The 21,008-nt window shown below is 27.2% G+C and overlaps 1 protein-coding gene across 8 annotated transcripts; it reads right to left on the bottom strand.

Annotated features, from left to right (window-relative positions):
• Positions 1 to 387: 387 nt before the first annotated feature.
• Positions 388 to 21,008, bottom strand: LOC112685155 (aldehyde dehydrogenase, dimeric NADP-preferring). Of its 8 annotated transcripts, XM_025556936.1 has the most exons (13): positions 20,606 to 21,008; positions 13,630 to 13,698; positions 7,622 to 7,659; positions 7,393 to 7,536; positions 7,210 to 7,305; positions 6,914 to 7,135; positions 6,686 to 6,849; positions 6,391 to 6,621; positions 6,125 to 6,325; positions 4,371 to 4,489; positions 2,308 to 2,443; positions 2,085 to 2,235; positions 388 to 477 (listed from the first exon to the last, which is right to left on the bottom strand). In XM_025556936.1, exons 1-13 carry the CDS (start codon positions 20,751 to 20,753, stop codon positions 454 to 456), a joined length of 1,743 nt encoding a protein of 580 aa, XP_025412721.1. In that variant the 5' UTR covers positions 20,754 to 21,008; the 3' UTR covers positions 388 to 453. The 8 variants fall into 8 exon arrangements, with proteins under 8 accessions (XP_025412721.1, XP_025412718.1, XP_025412723.1 ...); XM_025556933.1 differs by lacking the exon at positions 388 to 477 and having other exon boundaries at positions 1,894 to 2,235; XM_025556938.1 differs by lacking the exons at positions 388 to 477; positions 20,606 to 21,008 and adding an exon at positions 13,762 to 13,849 and having other exon boundaries at positions 1,894 to 2,235.

Raw genomic sequence — 21,008 nt, 5'->3', positions numbered from 1 at the left:
TGTGTAAAGGTGGATATTATTTATTATTTTTTTCTAATAAAATATTGATTCTTCTACTTGTTTTTGTGTATTGCCTATTTATTAAGTAAAAAATAAAAATAAAATTATCAATTGTTTTCATAATAAATCTTAATAAATCACTATAACTTATTACCGGTAACTATTCTGTTAATATTTTAACTTATAATAATAATCCAACTATTTATTAAATATTATTCTAAATAATTTAAGTCCTTTTACAGTTAACTATATTTATTCGTGTTCATGAATAATGATTAAAATAAAAATCTCTAGATTACTTTTGATTTTAAAATTTTAATCATATTACTATGGCAGTAAATTTGACCCTTTTTTTTTTTGATATTACAAATTACATTTCTTAAAATATAAAAAATGTAGAAAACAATTCAGTTTATCAGCAACCTAGAACCGCTTAATTTATCATGTTATATATTAATTTGTTTCTCCATCAGCATCCTGGAAAAATATAATGATTTTTCTTAATTAAAATATGAAAAATTCTTAAATTAAATCTACATCCAAGTTAAAAATAAATATATTTGTTTTATATTTTACTTAAGTAAAAATATAATTTTTTTTTTTCTGTTTAAAGAATTTATAAGTCTAGAGTTAATATTATCACATACAAAATAAAATTAAATCTTAAAAAGGTATAACTCAACTGTTAATACATTTACAATGATCTTTAGAATTAATAAGAATCAGTATTGAAAAAAAAGTATTTAAAAAATCCATGGGTAACCACAACAATTTTCATTGTTAAAAATCAATATCATGTTATATGAAACAACCTAGAACTAGATAAAACAACCAAATCTTACTTTGAGGAACAAAGTTTTTATCACCTTGATGATATTAATTTATAATACCTCTAAAATACTGTTGACAACTATGAAAATTATAAATACTGACTACAAATTTATCATAATGAATTTAATTGCTCACAATTTTTAATAATAGTAAATTATAAGTGAAAAAAATAAATAATTTTATATTGATATTGTAATTAAAAAAACTGAAGAGTAATTTAATTTATAGCTGTATAAACTAAGCGTTTAAAACTTTTACTACCTTTAAAATTATTATAGTATTAAAAGCATTGATTTTCAAAGTGTGAAAAAGAAATATAATTATGTTAAAAAATAAAAATAATTATTAATCTATTTAAAAAATTACAATTAATTTTAAAACCAATAAATTTCACTCTAAAAATAATATGCATCCAGACATAAGCCTTAGTTAAATACTTAAATATATAGAAATTATTGAGTGCTTTGTTTGTAAAATGTTCCATAATAACTGACCCAATGGATACCATTACCATATTATTAGAAAGAAACATTTTTCAAATCACACTGATTAGTACTCAATGTCAAAAAATATAATTTATCTAAAGATCCTACTATTCAAATAATTAACTTCCACCGTAATATTACAACCATAAACCAACTAACCAATTCCAATGATAAAGAAGTTAAAAATTACAATAATGGATTCAATGCTTTAAGAGTAAAATTATGACCCAGTAAAAAATATTAAATTTTAAATTGCACGTTGAATCATTTTGTTGTTCTATTTTTATTTCTATTAAGAACATTTAAAATATAAACAAAGTATATTTAAAATACATACATTCAATAAAATGTTTAACAAGTTGAAAATAATGATTAAAAAAATTTGTGTATTACAATTTATTTCTAAGAATATAATGTACAGTGAAAATGTAAATAAGGAATAGGTAAAAAATATTTGTAATAAAAATTATTTCAATATTGAAATAGTTATTATTATAATCATTACAAATTTTGATTGTAAAACACAATAAATATATTAATGAAAATATCAAAAATATTATTATTTACATTAAACAAATGAACATATCAATTTATGGCCAATAATGTACTTTTTAGTAAAATAAATAAAAGCAATTTTTCAAAGTGCAACTAATAATTTTATAATTCGGTTACAATTTTTCAACAAAGGTGATTGATTTAATGTAATGTTATGATTATGTAATTTGAGGTACGATCTATTTAAAAGCGAGAATTAGATCTTAAATGTACCTTATTTAAATACTTGAATGCAAAGGTTGCACAAACCCCAAGACCAAATACAAACACATATGGTAAAAATTTGAAGTTAATGCTCGGTTTCTTCCTCATCAAAAAAGACACCATACTTAATTTCTTGTCAGAGTAAGGTGGATATTTTGCTCTGAAATTCAATAATATATTAATGTTATTAAAATTAATATCCCTTATAAAACAACAATTGTGTTTTACTAACGAAGAAAACGATTCTCCAATAATGTTGAAATCTTTGACCAAACAACTTTTCCTGTGTGTAAATGTATCAAATGAGTTTTTTCCATGATAAGCTCCCATTCCACTTAGACCAACACCTCCAAAAGGTAGATTTTCAACTATAAAATATTTATTCATATTAATAATACTGAAAGTAAGATGTCCTTATCAAATGAGTAAAATAAAAATTAATAAGAATATATTAGTAGTTAACAATTATTACAGAACATAAAGCTAAAATGAATTTGCAATATTTACAAGATTATGGTATGTTGTGTGTCTTAAGTCAATAAAGCTTGTTGTAGTGTAGCTATGTGCACATCATAGGTGTGTGTAGCAGTGCTGAACCTAAACATTTTCAAGGGCTGATTGATAAACAAATGTTATATATATGTTGATTTTAATCAATTGGAATATAAAATTGTTTTAACAGATCTATATTGTATATTAAATTGTGAAAAAATAAATAATTAAGTTTTGATTACATTTTGAGTGTAGTTGGTTAATTTAAAAAATCATGATAAATATTGGATTCATAATATTCAAGAACTTTTATAATTTTTTAGATTAGGAAAAATTATATATTTTTTATATTGTATTAAGAATAAAAAATAAATATAATGACAATTAATAATAATATAAATTATTGAACCGGACGTGATGATACACATTCTGGTCAGACCAAATCTAACTTATTAAATAACTATTCAGTCCGAACCAAACCCAAGAATGATGAAAATATTTTAACCTGACAAGACCAAACTCAGTTTCTGATCCAATCTATGTAGACACAGAAACGGGTGGATCTTTATTTTATACATTATTAAAAAACCAAAGCCAACACCTATTAATTATTTAAGTACAATTATAACTCATTATTTTAAAGTTTTAAACTCTAAATCTTCATTTTATATGTATAAATATAACACAGTGAATATTGATTGTTACAAGCTACATAAAATAGCTATCAGTCAGTAATTATTTGTTTTCAGAAAGGTGAACATCTAAAAATTAAACAGAATACCAAGCTATATCTCATTAATATCTGCTTTAATAATTTTGTGTGTAATAATCTAAATTCTTTTTATTATAAAAATCAAAAAGTTGGTTGCAATAAATATAAATACAATTTTTTTTTTTGTAACCTTTAATACTTCTGATTAACATAACTTAATTTCTGGAGATTTACTGGGGCATTATTAATAACTTATTGATATGCAATAATTAACTATATCTAATTTTGTTATAATTGATTATATAACATATATTATAAATAAGATAATATATAAACAAATAAATAAAATTATTAAAATCATAGACACACATTTTTCCCCATCTACTCTACATGCATTACATCTGACTATTTTGTACATGTAAATCTAAGTGTTAGTATCCTTGTGAGACTGATATAATGAAAATTTGAACTGATCATCTTTAATTAAATAATAAAATAAAAATTAGTAAATAATTAATACTTGTTAATAAATATATAAATAGTTTAAATATAGAAATATATAAATAAAATGCATAACCTGGAGAATTAAGATATGGGTATTTAACTATTAAATGAGTGTTTTATATGTAAAATACACATCTTAATATTACAAGCTATGCATTTTATTTATATATTTCTGCAAATAAACTATTTATTTATTTATTAATTAATCATCTTTAACCATAAATATATTATTTAAACCATGTTCATGAAAAAAAGTTAATGGAAGAGGGAGAGCTGAATGAATTAACTATTCACAAAAACCATCAACTATAATTGTGAAATGAGAAATAATTTTACAAAGAAAATATACAAAAAAAAAAAATACTATCATATAGCACCACAATAAAAATCAAAGATGACCATATATTTTTAAAGCTAAAATAATAATATATAAAAACTTTTTAATTAAAGTATTACATAATTTAAACAATAAAATGTTTTGATTAATCTTAATTGTAATACATGCACTAACATACAAATGTATATTCTTAGTTCATACATTTGATTAAAAACACATACAATTTTAGAAATTTAAATTAATTACTTACCAGTTACATGTGTCATAGTATCATTGACACAAACTCCACCAGCAATCACATTTTCCACCATATTGTCAATGGTTGCTTTATTTTTGGTAAATATATATAAAGCCAATGGGCTATGATTTCTGTACAAATTTAGGAATTTCCATCACCATAAGATTATTTTTAAATTTTTGTAATAGAATCTTGAAAAATAATTATTTGAAAAAACAAAAACAAAAAAAACGTGTATTTTTAATAATTATTTAATTTGTATAATTTTAACTTTCCTTTTACTCAAGATTTTACTACTATTTTATTGAAACAATATCACCTTAAAAGATTATTAGAATTAAAAATATAAAATATACTTTACACTATATACAATAATGGGTTGAAGCTGTTAATTCATATAATTATTTCTATACTTAAAGTATTATTAATTTTGTTAATTAGTCACCACTAACATTAAGGGATTATAAAGACACATGTATATCATACCATAACTCTATGTAAACAAGCAAAATTATTTAATTTATGTTCTGTTAGAATGGATTTATTAATAATTGAAAGAAAACAAGAAACTTTTGAAAATATCATTATGATTATTACCGGCATAATGACTAACAGTGTCATTTATACAAAAAGATCCGCTAGAAGTTTGTTGCATAAATAAATTCTGCATTTCTTGGTCGGAAGAGAATACATATAATGTTAATGGTTTACTCCTAAAGGATAAAACAAATATTTATTAGAATTATATTTAATTTTTTATTAGTTGTCTCCCCGTAAAATATTATTACAATTAAATCTTCATTTAATTATGTAACTAAAGTTAACATAATACTACATACATCTAAAATTTTATTTAATATCTATCTTTCTTCAAATACATTTTTTTACCCTTTTTAAGCAATCATTTCTTTTTATCCAATTAAGTTTCAATAATCATCCATCGGAAGTTGTGTAACAATAAGTTAATAAAGAAAATATCATATTCCACATAAAATTAAAAAAAAAAAATATTTAAATTAAATGAAAAATAAATTTTGCTATAACTTTCTAATTTTACTATGTAAGTAGTTATCATAAATTACAAATTATAATAAAATATAGAAAAAAGTTATCTTTTATATTTGTTATGATTATAGAGTATGATCAATAATATGCCTAACATGAAATTGTTAACGTTTATAACTATTGAAATATAAATATAAAATACACAAAGTATAGCTCTTACTCAGATAAGTGATAATTAAATACAATTCAGTATTTATATTTGTTTGATACAATCAAATTATATAAATTATGTTTGACTCAAATATATATATATATATATATATATGTTTGACTCAAATATATATATATATATATATATATATAGACAGTGTGTATAAGCTAAGAACATTAATTTGGGTAAAGACTTGGAATTTGAATTCTTTATTCTAATTGGTTTTAATTACATAAAAATACACATTTTTATGATCTTATTTAATTAAATTAAAAAAATTTGATGATCATAAAATGTGTATTTTTAAATAATTAAAACCAACTAAAAACAGAATTTAAATTGCAGGTATCTACGCAAAAATATTGAGTATTCTCAATTAGCATTTACACATTGTATATATATCCCTTACAGACCAAAAACATTTTTTTAATTATTTTATCAATTTACTTATATAACATATAACTAAGGTGTTACTAAAAAAATATTAAAAAAATAAATTATGATGATAAATCAAAATGTAATTGAATTGCAAACCACTTATACATTTTACCTGCTATTAATAAAATTTATAGCATCATATGCATTATCAACAATTACAACTGGCAAAATTGGACCAAAAATTTCTTCTTTCATTATGGGATCTGTAGATTTTACATCGGTTAATATTGTTGGTTCAATATAAAGATCTTTTTTATCATGTCTGCCACCAACTGCAATTGATCCACTATTATTCATTAATTCCAATAATCTCCTAAAAACAGGAAATATAAATTAATATGGTAAAATTAATGAATTTAATAATTTAAAATTACATACACAAAATGTTTTTCAGAAACAATCCTGCACAAATCTGGAGAATTTTTTGGATCATCAGTATACCACGCTTTTAAAAGTTCTCTAGCTTTTTCCACAAATGTATTTTGAACTTGACGAGTACACAAAATATAGTCAGGAGCAATACATGTTTGTCCAGCATTAATGCATTTTCCCCAAATTATACGCTTAACAGCAATATCCATATTTACTGTACCATCAATGTACAATGGGCTACAACAAGTAATTAAATATATCATAGTATAAAAGAAGATACATCATACAATAAGTATAATACCTTTTACCACCCAATTCTAATGTAACTGGTGTTAAATATTCATTAGCTGCAGCCCTAACTATTTTTCCAACAGCTGTTGATCCTGTATAGAAAATATAATCAAATCTTTGTTTAAGCAATTGAGTTGTTTCTTCTACTCCTCCTAAAATAACAGGGAAAGCATCCTGCAAAGAAAAAAATAAATATTAGAAAAATAAATAAACTGTACTGGAAGTTAATTTTACTTACTCTGTTGAGATATTTAGGTATTAGCTCAGCAATGATTTTTGCAGTGGCCGGAGCAATTTCAGAAGGTTTTATAACCACACTATTTCCAGCTGCTATAGCACCAACTACAGGTAATAGTGTTAATTGTAATGGATAATTCCAAGCTCCCATTACTAAAACGACTCCATAAGGATCTTTATGTATAAATACATCATCTAATATATTAATCAATGGCTTAGCAGGCTAAACATGGAAAATTTAGTTACCATCAACATTCATAAAAATATGTATATTATGTAATACTGTAGTTTACACACCTTTTCAATTTTCATCCATGATGCTAATGAATCAATAGCATTAATTATGTCATTTTTTAAGAATTCAATTTCAAACAGTACTGCTTCTTGCTTGCTCTGTTAAAGTATATTAATTCAGTTTAGTATTATTTTTTTATTATTATACCTATGGACAAATTAATGAACAATTATTGACATTATAACCTTTCTTAAATCAGAAGCTAAGGCTATTTGTAAGTCTGACGAATTTTCATTTAAGAGTTTGAGAAGTTGTCGTAAGTGATGTTTTCTGAGTTGTAATGATTTTATTTGATTACTATTGAAAGCGTTCCTAGCTTTCTCCACAATCTAGACGATAAGAATAGAAAAAAAATATTTTTGTTAATTTTACCATTGAATGTTTTTATGAATAGTTTAAACATTTGATATTTACATCTGCATAGTTGGCCATTATGTCGTTGGTTTCTACACCTGTAAAAATCCATAAAATCACAATGGGATTAGCATTTCAAATTGTGAATACAACACGGACAACAATGTACAACTACAATACTGATTTACATTTTTAATAAATGCGATAGAAAAACATTTACATACACTATACAGTTGAACCTAAACCGAAAAGTAATACAGATCTTACTATGATCGAGGCGGTCGAACCATTTTCTAGACGTATTTCAACTGTTAATCCAAATATATAATCACGTTATTATCGGTACAACACTATTGTGTAACGGTATGAAATAGAAAGTTCGTTTTAAATTCCCATCACTCGATGCATACGAAATGCAACGCGTGCACATACCGTTCATAATATTGTACAAGTGTAATAATACTTACAGCAGGGGTTTGATGAAAACAATGCGTATCGATATCAAACGCACTGAATGAACAAGGGACGCGGATCGCGTTGAGTGGAAAGAGCACGTATCGGTCACTGTACAACGACTATAATGTGTGTTACAACGATCAAGATTTGGTCGGGATCGTTAAGCAAATAATTAAATCACCGCTGACCGAGTGGTGGGAAAGGAATTAAAAAAAAAAAAAAACGAAAACGCACGCACGCACACTGAACAATGACATCAGTCACCGTCGCGCTCTCGATATCGACCGCCGCCGAACGACAGCAAAGGCGAGCAGCCACCGTAATTGACAAGAATAAACTGAACCGTCAGCGAGTCGACTCCCGAAGCCGAGTCGGTGCGCGCACGTATCGACATGGTACGTTGATTGCAACGTTTATTGTTATCATTATTATCACATATTGTTGTTGTTGTTGTTGTTGTTGTTGTTGTCGTCGTCGTCACTTGCTGTTGTTGCCTAGTCGGGCGGGAACCGCGCGGAGAGAACCAGCTGCTGACCGTGCGCTGTTAACACGCGTCCAGGAAGTGATTACGTGGTCGAGTGACTTTCGTGCGAGAAGCGGAAGGGCTGCACGTACGCGCGTGCATAACACGCGCTTGAGCAGTGGCGCCGAAACCGAACGATTCAATCCGGGCGTTTGATCATAAAAACTAAGAGACCCGACCCGCGATTGGATTTACGGCCTAATGATAGTTCACAACAACCGATTACTCGTTGACCCGACCACTGGTTACTGGACCAACTCAGGTCAGGCCCGTTGTTAGCGGTTGTGCGAGGAGGGGTTGCATACCCCTTACCTATGAATGATCTATTTATAAGGTGGACAATCATTAACAAATTAAATAATATTAGTATTATATAATTTTGTTTTAGAAAGTACCTAATTGGGAAATTTGTAATTTTTTAACTCACTCATTCCACCACTGAAATATTATGAGCTAAGGATCTGCCCTCTCTGAATGTAGGGTTCGGCGCCACTGCGCGCCGGAGTTGAACGTAACGCTCTCGGAGCTCGTGGAGTGAACGAGACGGACGGACGTAGGTACATGGGCATATTTTGGGGGATGGCGAAGGGGCGATCGCCCCCCCCCCCCGAATTCGTATTTATGGAATTGATTCTATGTGAGATTCACATTTCAAATTTTTTTAATGAGGATCATTTTATAACGAAATCGAATTACGCGTTATAATATTTATAGTTAATTAAGCTCAACAATTATCAGGTAAACACTCACATGAAACTTCTTCCCATTTAGAATTTTAAAATTTGTTAAAATCGTTTTAAATCTACTATTTTTCTCAAGTATAGTCTTCAATTTATTCTTACTTTTACTTCCGATTCTATAAACTGTTGCTGATTCAGTTTTAATCTCGATATCTTTTATAATTTTAAATTTATGGTCTTATAATCAAATATGTACCAAGAGTTATAAGCACCTATATATATATGTCGCATTCATATAGTGAAATCATTCATTTAATGAACTAGATATTCAGATAGTAAAATTCGTCCAGATTGTGAACTCTAATGAAAATGCATTATATGAACATCCATTTCATGAAACGAACATCTTGCTCCATCATGAAATGGAAAATATCTAATGTATATCAGTATAATCAGCCGTGAAAAATGCACTAAATGTAAAGGTTAGATAAGGGTAAAGTTTTTACGTTCATAGACGCACCGAAAGATATCAACGAACCTTTGAAATTATTCAAGAGTACGAGTATCATCAAGAACAACAAACAGCGGAAGAGTCCGACTATAAACATGAGTTCAAAAAAACAGTAAATTGTCACGAAAAAGCCACCGAAGAGCAATAAGCTGATGATGTCCGTTGGCACGCCTAAGGATTCTAGGGGAGAATCAAAAAAGTACGAGAACAATCCTGCAGCTATTCATATTCGTTTATTCGAGTCAGATTGTTAGTAAAACCCGACGAATCGATCGTGCAGAAAACCGAAATAAAAATGCTTGGCACTATGAATAAAGATTATAAAGGATCGAGTGCAAAAAAATTAATGTTTTTTGTGCACGTATCGACACGGAAGTGATGCACACGGATTTGCTAAAATGATTTATAATTGAGAATGAAATGGTGTGTTAAGGCCCCGGAGAAGTAATTTGTTCGTACAAAAAATTTAGTTTAAATTAAATTTATTATTATTATTAAATTAATTGTATTAAATGTATATATAATGATACTAAAATGGCCTTCTTATCTTCTTTTAAACCTTACCTACGTAAGTAACCTACATTACTATCCCACATTCTTACTTAATTAAAAATGTTTTAAAATCACAATGATTTTTAACTGTAATATAAAACCAATGTGTAGAAATGCTATAATTTAAAATCAATATTAATACATGAAATTACTAAATAACTTGCTGTGAGCTTTGATCAATTCATTCTTGTATTCTAGTACGTTATTTTTATAATTCGTTCAAGAATTAATAGTAATTTTTTTAATTTTTCTAATGTTTTTAATTTATTCCACTTAAATTTTAAAAGCATAATAGTCACAAAAAATCGTGTATAATTAGTTATGTCGATGGTGGACATACGGCATAGTAGATGCATTATTTAAATGTTTCATTAAAAATGATCATTCAAAATATTAATTATACGTAGATGTAGCGCTGTCAAATAAATAGTTGATACAAATAAAATATTGTTGACACTTTGATGCAATAAAAATAAATACATAAATTAACCAATTAAATATTATGTTTTAGAACACATCCAGTTTAAGTAAATTTCCATTAGTGGCGTTAAGAAATAAAACGACAATAAAATAATATCATAATTCATAAACGTTAAGCAGCCATAGCTCGTAGGTTATTTATTTTGTATGTTGATTTTATCTTTCACAGTTTTGGTTTGAACTTTATTTTAAAATATAATATAACCATTTAAAAAATGCAAGTTGTGATGCGAATGCTTTCATTAAAAGGATTAGAAATGTTTAAATCAAAAAAATGTATACTTCAGTATTCCTTATTACACCTGAAATCCCATTTTTAATCCGAGGTAATTAGATAGAAATATTTTGAGTTGTCATTTGAGTGAAACATATTGTATGAATATAGATATATTAATAAATAAATAATTTGTTAAGTACTAGCGCAACTAGACTCTTGAGGGCCCCAAAGTCAAATACAAAATGGGGTCCCTTAACCAAAAATGTAAATGGTCTTAAAAAATCTCCCGTCAAAAATTTCATAAAAATAAAAACAATTCTATAAACTACCTCTTTTTAAAATATTATAAACTTTTGAGGTAAAATCAGTATTAATATTTCAAAAACTCTTTGTAAGAAACCATATCCAAATGCTTAACATAAGTTTAATTACTGTTATTAGTAACTGTCCCCGTGACACCATTCCCCCGTTCAAAAGCTATGGCTCGTCGAGTCACGATAACGAATTACAATTAATATGAATACATTTGGATATTTAAAACACTATACTAGGATCCCATTTATTATTTAATCATTAATCAATAATTTTATAATATTATTAAATCAATAACTCGTAGTTTAATATACTCCATAGGATATTAAAAATAACAATAACAGTAAGAATAAAATTGTAGCAGAAATATATCATTTTAAGTTAGACGTAGATGTTTATAGTCAAGTATAGGAAAAAAAACCAATCTTATTGTTTATCCGCTAAAATATATGACATTGTCAAACGTCAAACAAAAAATATGTTTATAATCTATTTATAATGGATATGTAGTTGTATTTTGTTTTTTAATTTTAATTTGTTAAATATTTATTTAAAATTGGTGGTAATAATTATTATTCTTAATAGTATATGAACCATTGTATATACACTACATAATATAAAAATTAGTTTTTTTCTTTACGTTAGTTTAAGTTTCGTATATTATAATATAATACATGAAATATATATTTCATATAATGTAAAAATTGTACTGTAATTGATATTACATAGAAATTTCTAAAAGAAGTCATTATAATAATGAAAGTTTTTTTTTTATGTGTGGAAGCAGTAAAATATCTATTCCCCTAGTGGTGGGCATATCCGGATTATTCAATTCAATTTTGCTGTCCAAGGATTTAAATTTTCATTTGATAATTGTAAGAAAACTTGTCCGTGTAAATAAATCGATAACAATTATTTTTGTATCGTTCCTATATTGCATTGTAATATAAATTTAACTCATATTCAGAAAAGCTTATTCAATAACCTTTCAAAGGAACAAGTCTCAGAATTGTCCAAGGATTTCAAGGCCTTCTGTAATCTGGGGTCCCGGGGCACTATCCCATTTTGCCCTATGATAGCTACGCCACTGCTGCAGACGTAGGTATAGGAAATTCAACAGATATTGTCAATTGATATTGACGTATAATTTTTTCAATGTAGTTAATATCTTCTACTGAGGCGTTTAAATCACATGCGCACAAAAACGAATTTGGATAGTACACATTATTTCAGATTGTTCACCGTACTTTTAAAGTATCCATTAAAACTTGTTTGTGGGCCAAAATTTGAAGACTTCTTGTCAATATTATACAAATGTCTATCCTAAACTAGTTTTCCTTCCGTGATAAATTTGAAAATCATGAAGGACATATCAATTTACACATGAGTAATTTTTAAATCAAAGAAAAAGAAGAAATCATTGACCCAGTTATTTCAGAAGAGATATGATTTCGTATTGCTAGTAGTAGTAGATACTTTTTACAAATTGTGATTAATTATATATCATAATAATTCAAAAGAAAATGGACTCCTAACATATATTTTTACTAAAGGTATCTAAAAGTTTATTATTGGACGGATTTATTCATGAATAATTTTATCAAATGTTATAATCTATAGATAAGGTATACAATGAATAATTTATATTACGTCATGGTCAATGGTATAACAATTTTTACTATTGCATTACATTTAAATTTTGTAATATATTTTGGTTTGACTGTGTTTATATGTCATGAGTAATTTTAGCAATGTAATTTAGAAAATGACTGGTAAAATTGATCGTTTCCCATCAAATCTATCAATGACGAAGCCAAATAAATTTTAACAATACTTAACAAGAATGATTTTAAGTTTTAAAAAAAAATTAAGACATAAAAAACAAGCTATTTCCTTAAAATCAAAATGATGAAATGCATGTGATGAAATATAACATATCAAGATAATAATAATTAGCCTTAAAATAGCTATAGAATTTTAAATAAAATAGATACCTATGAATAGTATTTAATTTGTATAGTAAGGTAATAATATTTTTTTGACCTTGAATCTTACGAAATATTTAGCAGACCGACCAACTATAGCAAAAACAATATTTGTATATGACATTATAATTTTTGAAGTTTTTTCACATAAGCTTTTCACTAAAAATGATGATAATTTTTTTATTTTGATTAAGTAAGACCTTGAATAATATATTTTAGGTATGAAAGAATAATTGCATAAAATACTAAAGTATTAATATAACTACCAAACAAGAATATTTATATTAGGTTAAAATTATATTAAGTTAAATATATTATCCATCCTAAAAAATCAAGCATATTTTATACATACCAGATTCAGGAACAGTATTGTTCGTCGGTGTTTGAGGAAATTCGTGAATGAATTTATAAGACACAGAAACTGTAAAATTAAAAAAAAATATTAATTAGTAAACAATTTTACACATAAAACATCATACTTTACAAATTTATTTCAAGTATGCACCGCAGTTGTCGATTGATGAGTGAGTTTAGTGTAGTGCAAAGAAATGAACTACAGGAAACTAACGTAAAATAAAATGAAAAACCTGCTTAACCCACTATCGAACAATTCATTGCCTTGGACCATAAATAAAAAACTGAGTCCATTCAAGGGTAATACGAATTTAAAATATAATGTAAAAATACTGAGTTTAAAATTATATGCATACGAAATATTATTCTTAGTACAATAATAATATATGCTAGATTAAACAATATTTTATTTTTGTACAGAATTTACTTATAGATAATAATTTAAATTTTCTGAATAGTAAATAAAGTATGGGATACTTTAATTGTTCGTTACTTACATAAAAAAATGTTTATGTAATATTAATTAATAAAAATTATTTTTTTACTATTTTTGTTCTATAATTTGAAACTAAAAAAAAAACAGTAACAAAAACACAAAAACAAATAATAAATTTATATTAAAATTTAAAATACTCGGTATATGGTCATAAATTTAATATTTTAGATTTTGCGTCGTTTATTTATAATAAAAATAAAAAAATCACAACTATTAAAATATTTAAATGCATACATAATATCGATTGCTCCACGACGAAAGGGAATAAATGCCATCAAAGTCTAAGCAACATCATAGTTATTATTTGGTTAGAGGATATTTAGGTGTATCAATATTTATGACTGGTTCTTAAGTGTCACCATTTTTTAACGAACAATCGAATTTTAAATTTAGGATATAAACGAGATTTCATATTGTTTATGTTCTAAAACTTTTATTTTTTTTTAGGGTCCAAACATCAATAGCATAAAATATATGTGGACCAAATGACGTTTTGTACACTTATGAAATTATACTAATTGTAATTACTGCATATAACAAGCGAAAAACGCTTTATAATGATGGCATAATATCACATAAGTATCATGGTGAATATCTACAAATGCATTATGACCTAACCATAAATTATATCTTAACAGACATAAATTATGAGGACGGTGTAATTAGTATAAAATTATAATTTTAAAAGAAAATGTTTCATTGTACTTTATAGTGAATACCTACTCTAAAGTAAGTTAAAAGAGATAGTTATTTTATTTTTGTTAGTCATTACTTTTTTTTTCTGTTGGGTTTTATTTAATATTGTATTCATTATAATATATCATAAGTTCCTTAACAAGTTAACTATAAATGAACAATGGGCTTGTCAGTAATAGTTTAATATTTTAACCAACTTAGAATATATAGAGTACAATCCATTGATTATTCATTTTTATAAATTTAAATTGTTAAAAATTGATCGTTTTTACACAGTGATTAATTGTATTAGCCCCCCTAACCTAACCTACACTATTTATTTTTATATTTTACATACCTATGGTTTTTATAACTGTATATTATAAGAAATATACATAGAATAGTTGAATTTATTTATTAAATTATGTAATAAACGCAGATAATATTAGTAAGTGATAAGTGATAAAAACATTTATCAGTAATTAACAATTTGGATACAAGCAACAAATATTCAAATTATACAAAATGTTCTCTATACTTTAAAGATAAATATAACTATACGGCCGCAAAAACAACAAAAATATAATTAAAAATGTATTTATAAAGATATATGAAAACTCAATAAAAAAATGTTATTTTAGTTTGAAATTAAAAAAAAACTTAAAAATCGATTTTTGCATTCATGAAAACTTTAATAAATGTCACATAGTTCCTTTTATCGTGGAGTCATCGATATAAGAACTTATTAAGTAATAATTATTTATTATTAACTGAATTACCCGGCTTTGCCCGTGTATAGTTTTTAAATGAATTTCTTAAATCAACACACATTATGTTTTAAAATATATATTTTTTTTTTTTTTTATTGATCTAGTTGTGGTATACAGATAAAATAATAGGTATTTTTCATACAACTCTCATAATATTAAAATTATGAAAACTATTAAAAACTATTAAATTAATTTGTAGTTTATAATATCGACCCAGGTTTATTTAGGACAAAGTGCATAAACAATTTTAACTGAAATGACGAATAAAATGAAATCGTGAATAATATAACATATCATTCGTAGGAGACAGATCGTGATGGCGGCAAAAACTCTTCAATAGTAATAAATGCCAGCAAAAGAGAAGAAGAATCATTCGTAGGTGTATTTGGTACAACCTTGTGAAAAAAATTTGTAAATATGTTAAATAGTATCATCACGAAATTGGAACATAAAAAAAGTCTGTTCTTTTATATACATATATAAGAATATAATAAAAAGTAAAAGTATTTTATGTTAATTTTTTAGTACAGTTAATGTTATAAAAATCGTTTAATTAAGTATATTGTTTGTAACATAAAATATCTATTGTTTAATATTATGAAATTCATAAATAAATTTAGAATAGGCGAATCGCATATTCACATTACAACATTTTATATGAAAATAATAAACTATAGTTTTTCATATAACGTAATTATATTCAGGTACTTCAAGGTTAATTAATAATATTTACGTATTTGTAAAATATACGAATGTGTAATTATCATATTTTCTACACAACTAAAACTGGCGTTCATACCCATAAAATAATTTTCTTGTAAATATTTTTAAAATAATTTTAAATATATATATATATATATATATCTTATGGTAACCTAAGAAATAGTTAGTTATAATTATCGAAAAGGTAAATTTGTTTATTTATAAAGCCATTGTCTTGCCTTTTTTAATAATTAAAAACAAATGTGTATTCACAAACCATTAAAAAATATTATCATAAAGCAGAAAAAGGAAATCTTTAAATAAGTTTCAAATTTACATGAATATTATTAAAAGCATCAACTTGAAAAAATAATGTTTTTTAATTTATGTGTACAATCCGAACTCATTACGAATATTTGCTAATTAAAAAAAAAAAAAAAAAAAAAAAAAAGATTTACAAACTTATGTGAACTAGATAAAAGTATAAAAACTAAATTCTGTTTCCTTTTTAAGGAGATAAATTTAAAATTTGATATCGTAAACCGTAAGTATTAGTTAAAACTTAAAATTAAGAACATTATATACAAAGTATTTAGTTAGAGTATTTATAGTATTAAGAATAATTTATTAATAACATGGCAACATGAATGTAAATAAAACACTACATCGCAAACATCAAATGGGTAAAGTTTTAAATTGACCTTAAAAGTAGCAAAAAAAAAAAAAATTGTTTTAATCAGCAATTAACAATAAGAAAAAAAAAATTGAATTTTGAGTTTTGACCTATTGACATAGTACAACAGACCTGCGATTATGCGATATTATATTATTTCGACGATTGTATTCAGTAAAATTAATTAACTCGTGTTTATAATTTTAATTAATTATTAGTGTAATTATTTGATCATCGTTCAAAAGAATAGTAACAATATGATGAATGCTATAAAGGACATTGCACATTCGCATTTTCAATGTTTATGGACTGTAAAACTATAAGAAATTCTACAGGCATGTACGATTAAGTATGTAACTTGCAAATTATTATTCATATGCAGTTTTAGGTAGTAACATAATGGAATGGAGTACTTTACTGTAACGCCGTTATTTTTATAGTAATGCGTTACGTAAATTCATTACAATTTTATTCGAGTAATGTAAAATGTAATTTAATTACATTTAAGTAATGAGTAACGAATAAAGTAACTTATTATTTTTTTAAAGTAACCGACCCAACGCTGTTCATATGTTTGAATTCAAAATCGAAAGGAATTCCAAACCAAATGTACACCCAACAAATTATTAACACAAAAGTAAATGAGAAAACCAAAAAATGACCATAGTAACTTAACTAACAGTTTGTTATTGTAATAATCGAAATAAAAGGAAAGAAAAAATAAATAATAATTGGTCTTTTATATGTATAATCAGAATCCGTAGAATAATTTGATAAATAATAATTTATTACCTACAGTTTTGCAGAGGAAAGTGCTATAATATGATCTAAGAGTATTATTAAATGATTTCAAATAACGGTAAAAAAAATTTTTTTATGAAAAATGTTCTTATACTAACTTATGAATTTATTAAATTGTAATATTAATTATAATCTTGCAAAAGTGCGCGACGACATTCCAATTTAATGAAAACGTTCTTAAAATAAAACTAGTTTTTACAACGAAGAATGCATTCTCGTTGAATTTTACGTTTTACATTATTGCTACATTGATGGAATCTTTAACAACGTAAATACTTCACCCCGAGCAGCAATAATACATCACGACGCAAAAATCAGATTCAGAACAAATCACTCATTAATATTTGGAAAAATATTTTTAAATTTAAACCGGTGTACGTATATAAATATTTAAAATGTATTAACCATTACAAATAATAACTAATCTGAATAGGTATCCGATTCTTTCATATTTCAATGTGTTTGCTTTTTATAAAAGAAATAATCTCAAGAAAAAATTTACTATAATAGTTCCAAGCACAAGTTCATGCAAATATACAACAGCACGAGCAAGATAATAGGATACAAGTTAAATATATTTTTTTTGGGATCTTTGAGACCTATTGGTTAAAACAAATTATGTGTTAATTTTAATTTGAGCTCACATAATGCTATATTATTCTTTTGTCAGTTATACATGGCGTTGTAAAATTTTAATGTTTATCTATTCATAAGGTGAATAGGTTAAATATGTGATAATTTAATGTGTTATTATTAGCTTCGGGTTCAGACGGAAACGATCGTAAAAATAAATCATGTTATCAAAGATCGCCGACAACAATAATTTAGTGCGGCACGTCCATAATGTACTAAATATTTATACTTTTTGAGACAGTTAATGGCGTGTAACAGCCGATTTACAATTATAAGGCTGGGGCTGTACACTGTGGCGTTTTACAGTTTTTTTTTCTAGAGTAGGGCAATCTTCATGACTCATTTCATCAGTGTCGATTGGAGGAGGAGGATATTAAACCCGTTCAAAATATAACGATTTGTACTTTATACATATATATCTGTATAGTGCACGTCTCATTTTTCTGATTTACAACATATCTAATGGCTTTATAAAAGACGTATTAATATTTTGATGATGTGCCGATTTCGGAATAGCTAAACTCTAGACTGTTACAAATGCAGAAGTCACCCCCACCCCTCAAATTACACCATTGGTTGTACGCTGCGTTTTCCGTCGCGCATCGTCCGCTATGATAGCTACGTGAGACGTTTTCATTTTGCGTATTACGTCGCGGCACTTGTTTAATAAAGTAAAATATTACTATAGTATTATTGTAAAATATGAGATTATCACTTATAATTATACTATAGTTTATACCTACTATCATTAGCAGTGGCGCCGAAATCCTAAAAACCTAATCGGGTGTAAAATATTTAGAGACCACAATATCTAAATTTGGACCCAATGACGTACCGGAGGGGGGAGGAAAATTATTTTTATCCAAAGAATATTGATATTCTATTTTAAAAAATGTGAAAAAATTAAGAAACATTTTAATTACACATTTTTTTGTAACACTCAACTGTAATATGCCTCATATAACCAGTTAGAATAATAAAAATGTAGGACGTAGAAGTCTAACGATATGTAATATGCTACATATTACTAGTCAAAATAATAAAATGTAACCAAGACTGCCGAGAGCGGTGAAACCCGAAATCGCAAAATTACCTTTTTTTCAATGACCCAAATGCGCACACAAATTTGCACTTTTGTTCCTTTGTAGTCGAATAAAAGCGCAATAATAAACTGTATTACTCGATACAATATTGTACTCATTGTATCAATATAAGTTTTATCGAATTTTAGCATTTGCATATTTGTCGAGAAAGTGCATATTGAAATTCTGGTTCGATATAAATTCGATCCACAGTACACGGATGTCAAATACAAACTCAACACTCAAGATAATTAAAGTACCTACGATGAAGATTGTATAGCTTGTATAACAGGAAGACACTACAATACACAAGCGTGCAGTGCTTATTATTTTTTTAATTTAATTCTTATTATTTTTCCTACATGCTCGATATATGTAAATTGTATTTTATTCAATAAATCGCATATTTTCGCACATTTTCCAAATATTTACTTCATATTATATCGCATACTATGATGTTTCTTAACGCATACGTATGCACATATTAAAGCCTCGGTGATTAATAATCATGATTATTTTAATAGTCCTCAACAGTCTTACTAACCTTAAAGGACAAAAACAGAAGGTTGGTAAAGTTAATTTGCTAATAGACTGCGATTTATACGTTATCGTATAATAAACGCAATAAAAGGTAATTTTGTTATTTAAGTTTTTCATTATAATTTTATAACACACACGTATGATTATTATTTTATTCGCTTTAAAAACTTGAAACTCAATGCCCGCGATTTGATGCACTCGAGGTAAACGTTTTCGTTCAGCCCCCTCCATATTTCTTTCATATCTAGACCAGAGGCGGCTTGATCACGAATTTCGTGGTCGGTGTCATTTTAATAGGCGAACACTTGGTCTTGGCAACCGGTAGCGGTAGGTAATGTAAAATTGGTAATTCAATTGAAATCAGATAAACTTTTGTACCTAATATGACTTCTCGGTAGACGGGTGGGTGGTATCATCCACTACGGTCGGACCACTCGGTGAAAAACGTCGAACCGCCTACGATCTAGATCCCGTCGTGCCTCGACACGCACGGGAATCCCCGGTCGCGGCAATAATAACATTATCCGTTAGGTATTCAGTGTTAAGGTTTGCGGCCGCGCGCGGCCGATGACAACAATAAACAATCGGACGCGCATTCTCACCGCAGGGTTCAAGGTTGCCGTCGCCGTCGCCGCCGACTATGACCTCGGACAGGCTTCCGTCGTCGTCTGCCGGTTGCACGTGGTGCGGCCGCGGCGACCGGTCGCCGCCGGTCGCGGCCGCCGACGATCCATCCGCTACGTGCGACATCGGTTGTACCGGGTCCCCGTGCTGGTGGCGCGCGCGCCGATCGCCGGGAACTGCGGGCGGACGGGCGGGAACTGCGCCGGAACGGTCGCGCGCCGCGGTGGTGCGGAAGGAGGACGCGAGCACCGGAACGCACTGGACTCGTCGAGACGTCGGACCGGTTTGGGTACGGAAAAAATAAAATCCCGGCGGGAACGACGAACGTGCAGCATCCGACCGCGCGCGTTCGATTATCGATACCGAATGACGGAGCGGTGA

Source organism: Sipha flava, unplaced genomic scaffold, assembly GCF_003268045.1.
Source record: "Sipha flava isolate LNK unplaced genomic scaffold, YSA_version1 268_pilon_pilon, whole genome shotgun sequence".
Taxonomy (NCBI): Eukaryota; Metazoa; Arthropoda; class Insecta; order Hemiptera; family Aphididae; genus Sipha; species Sipha flava.
Note: the sequence above shows the minus strand (reverse complement) of the source record. Positions and strands in the feature narration are given on the sequence as shown.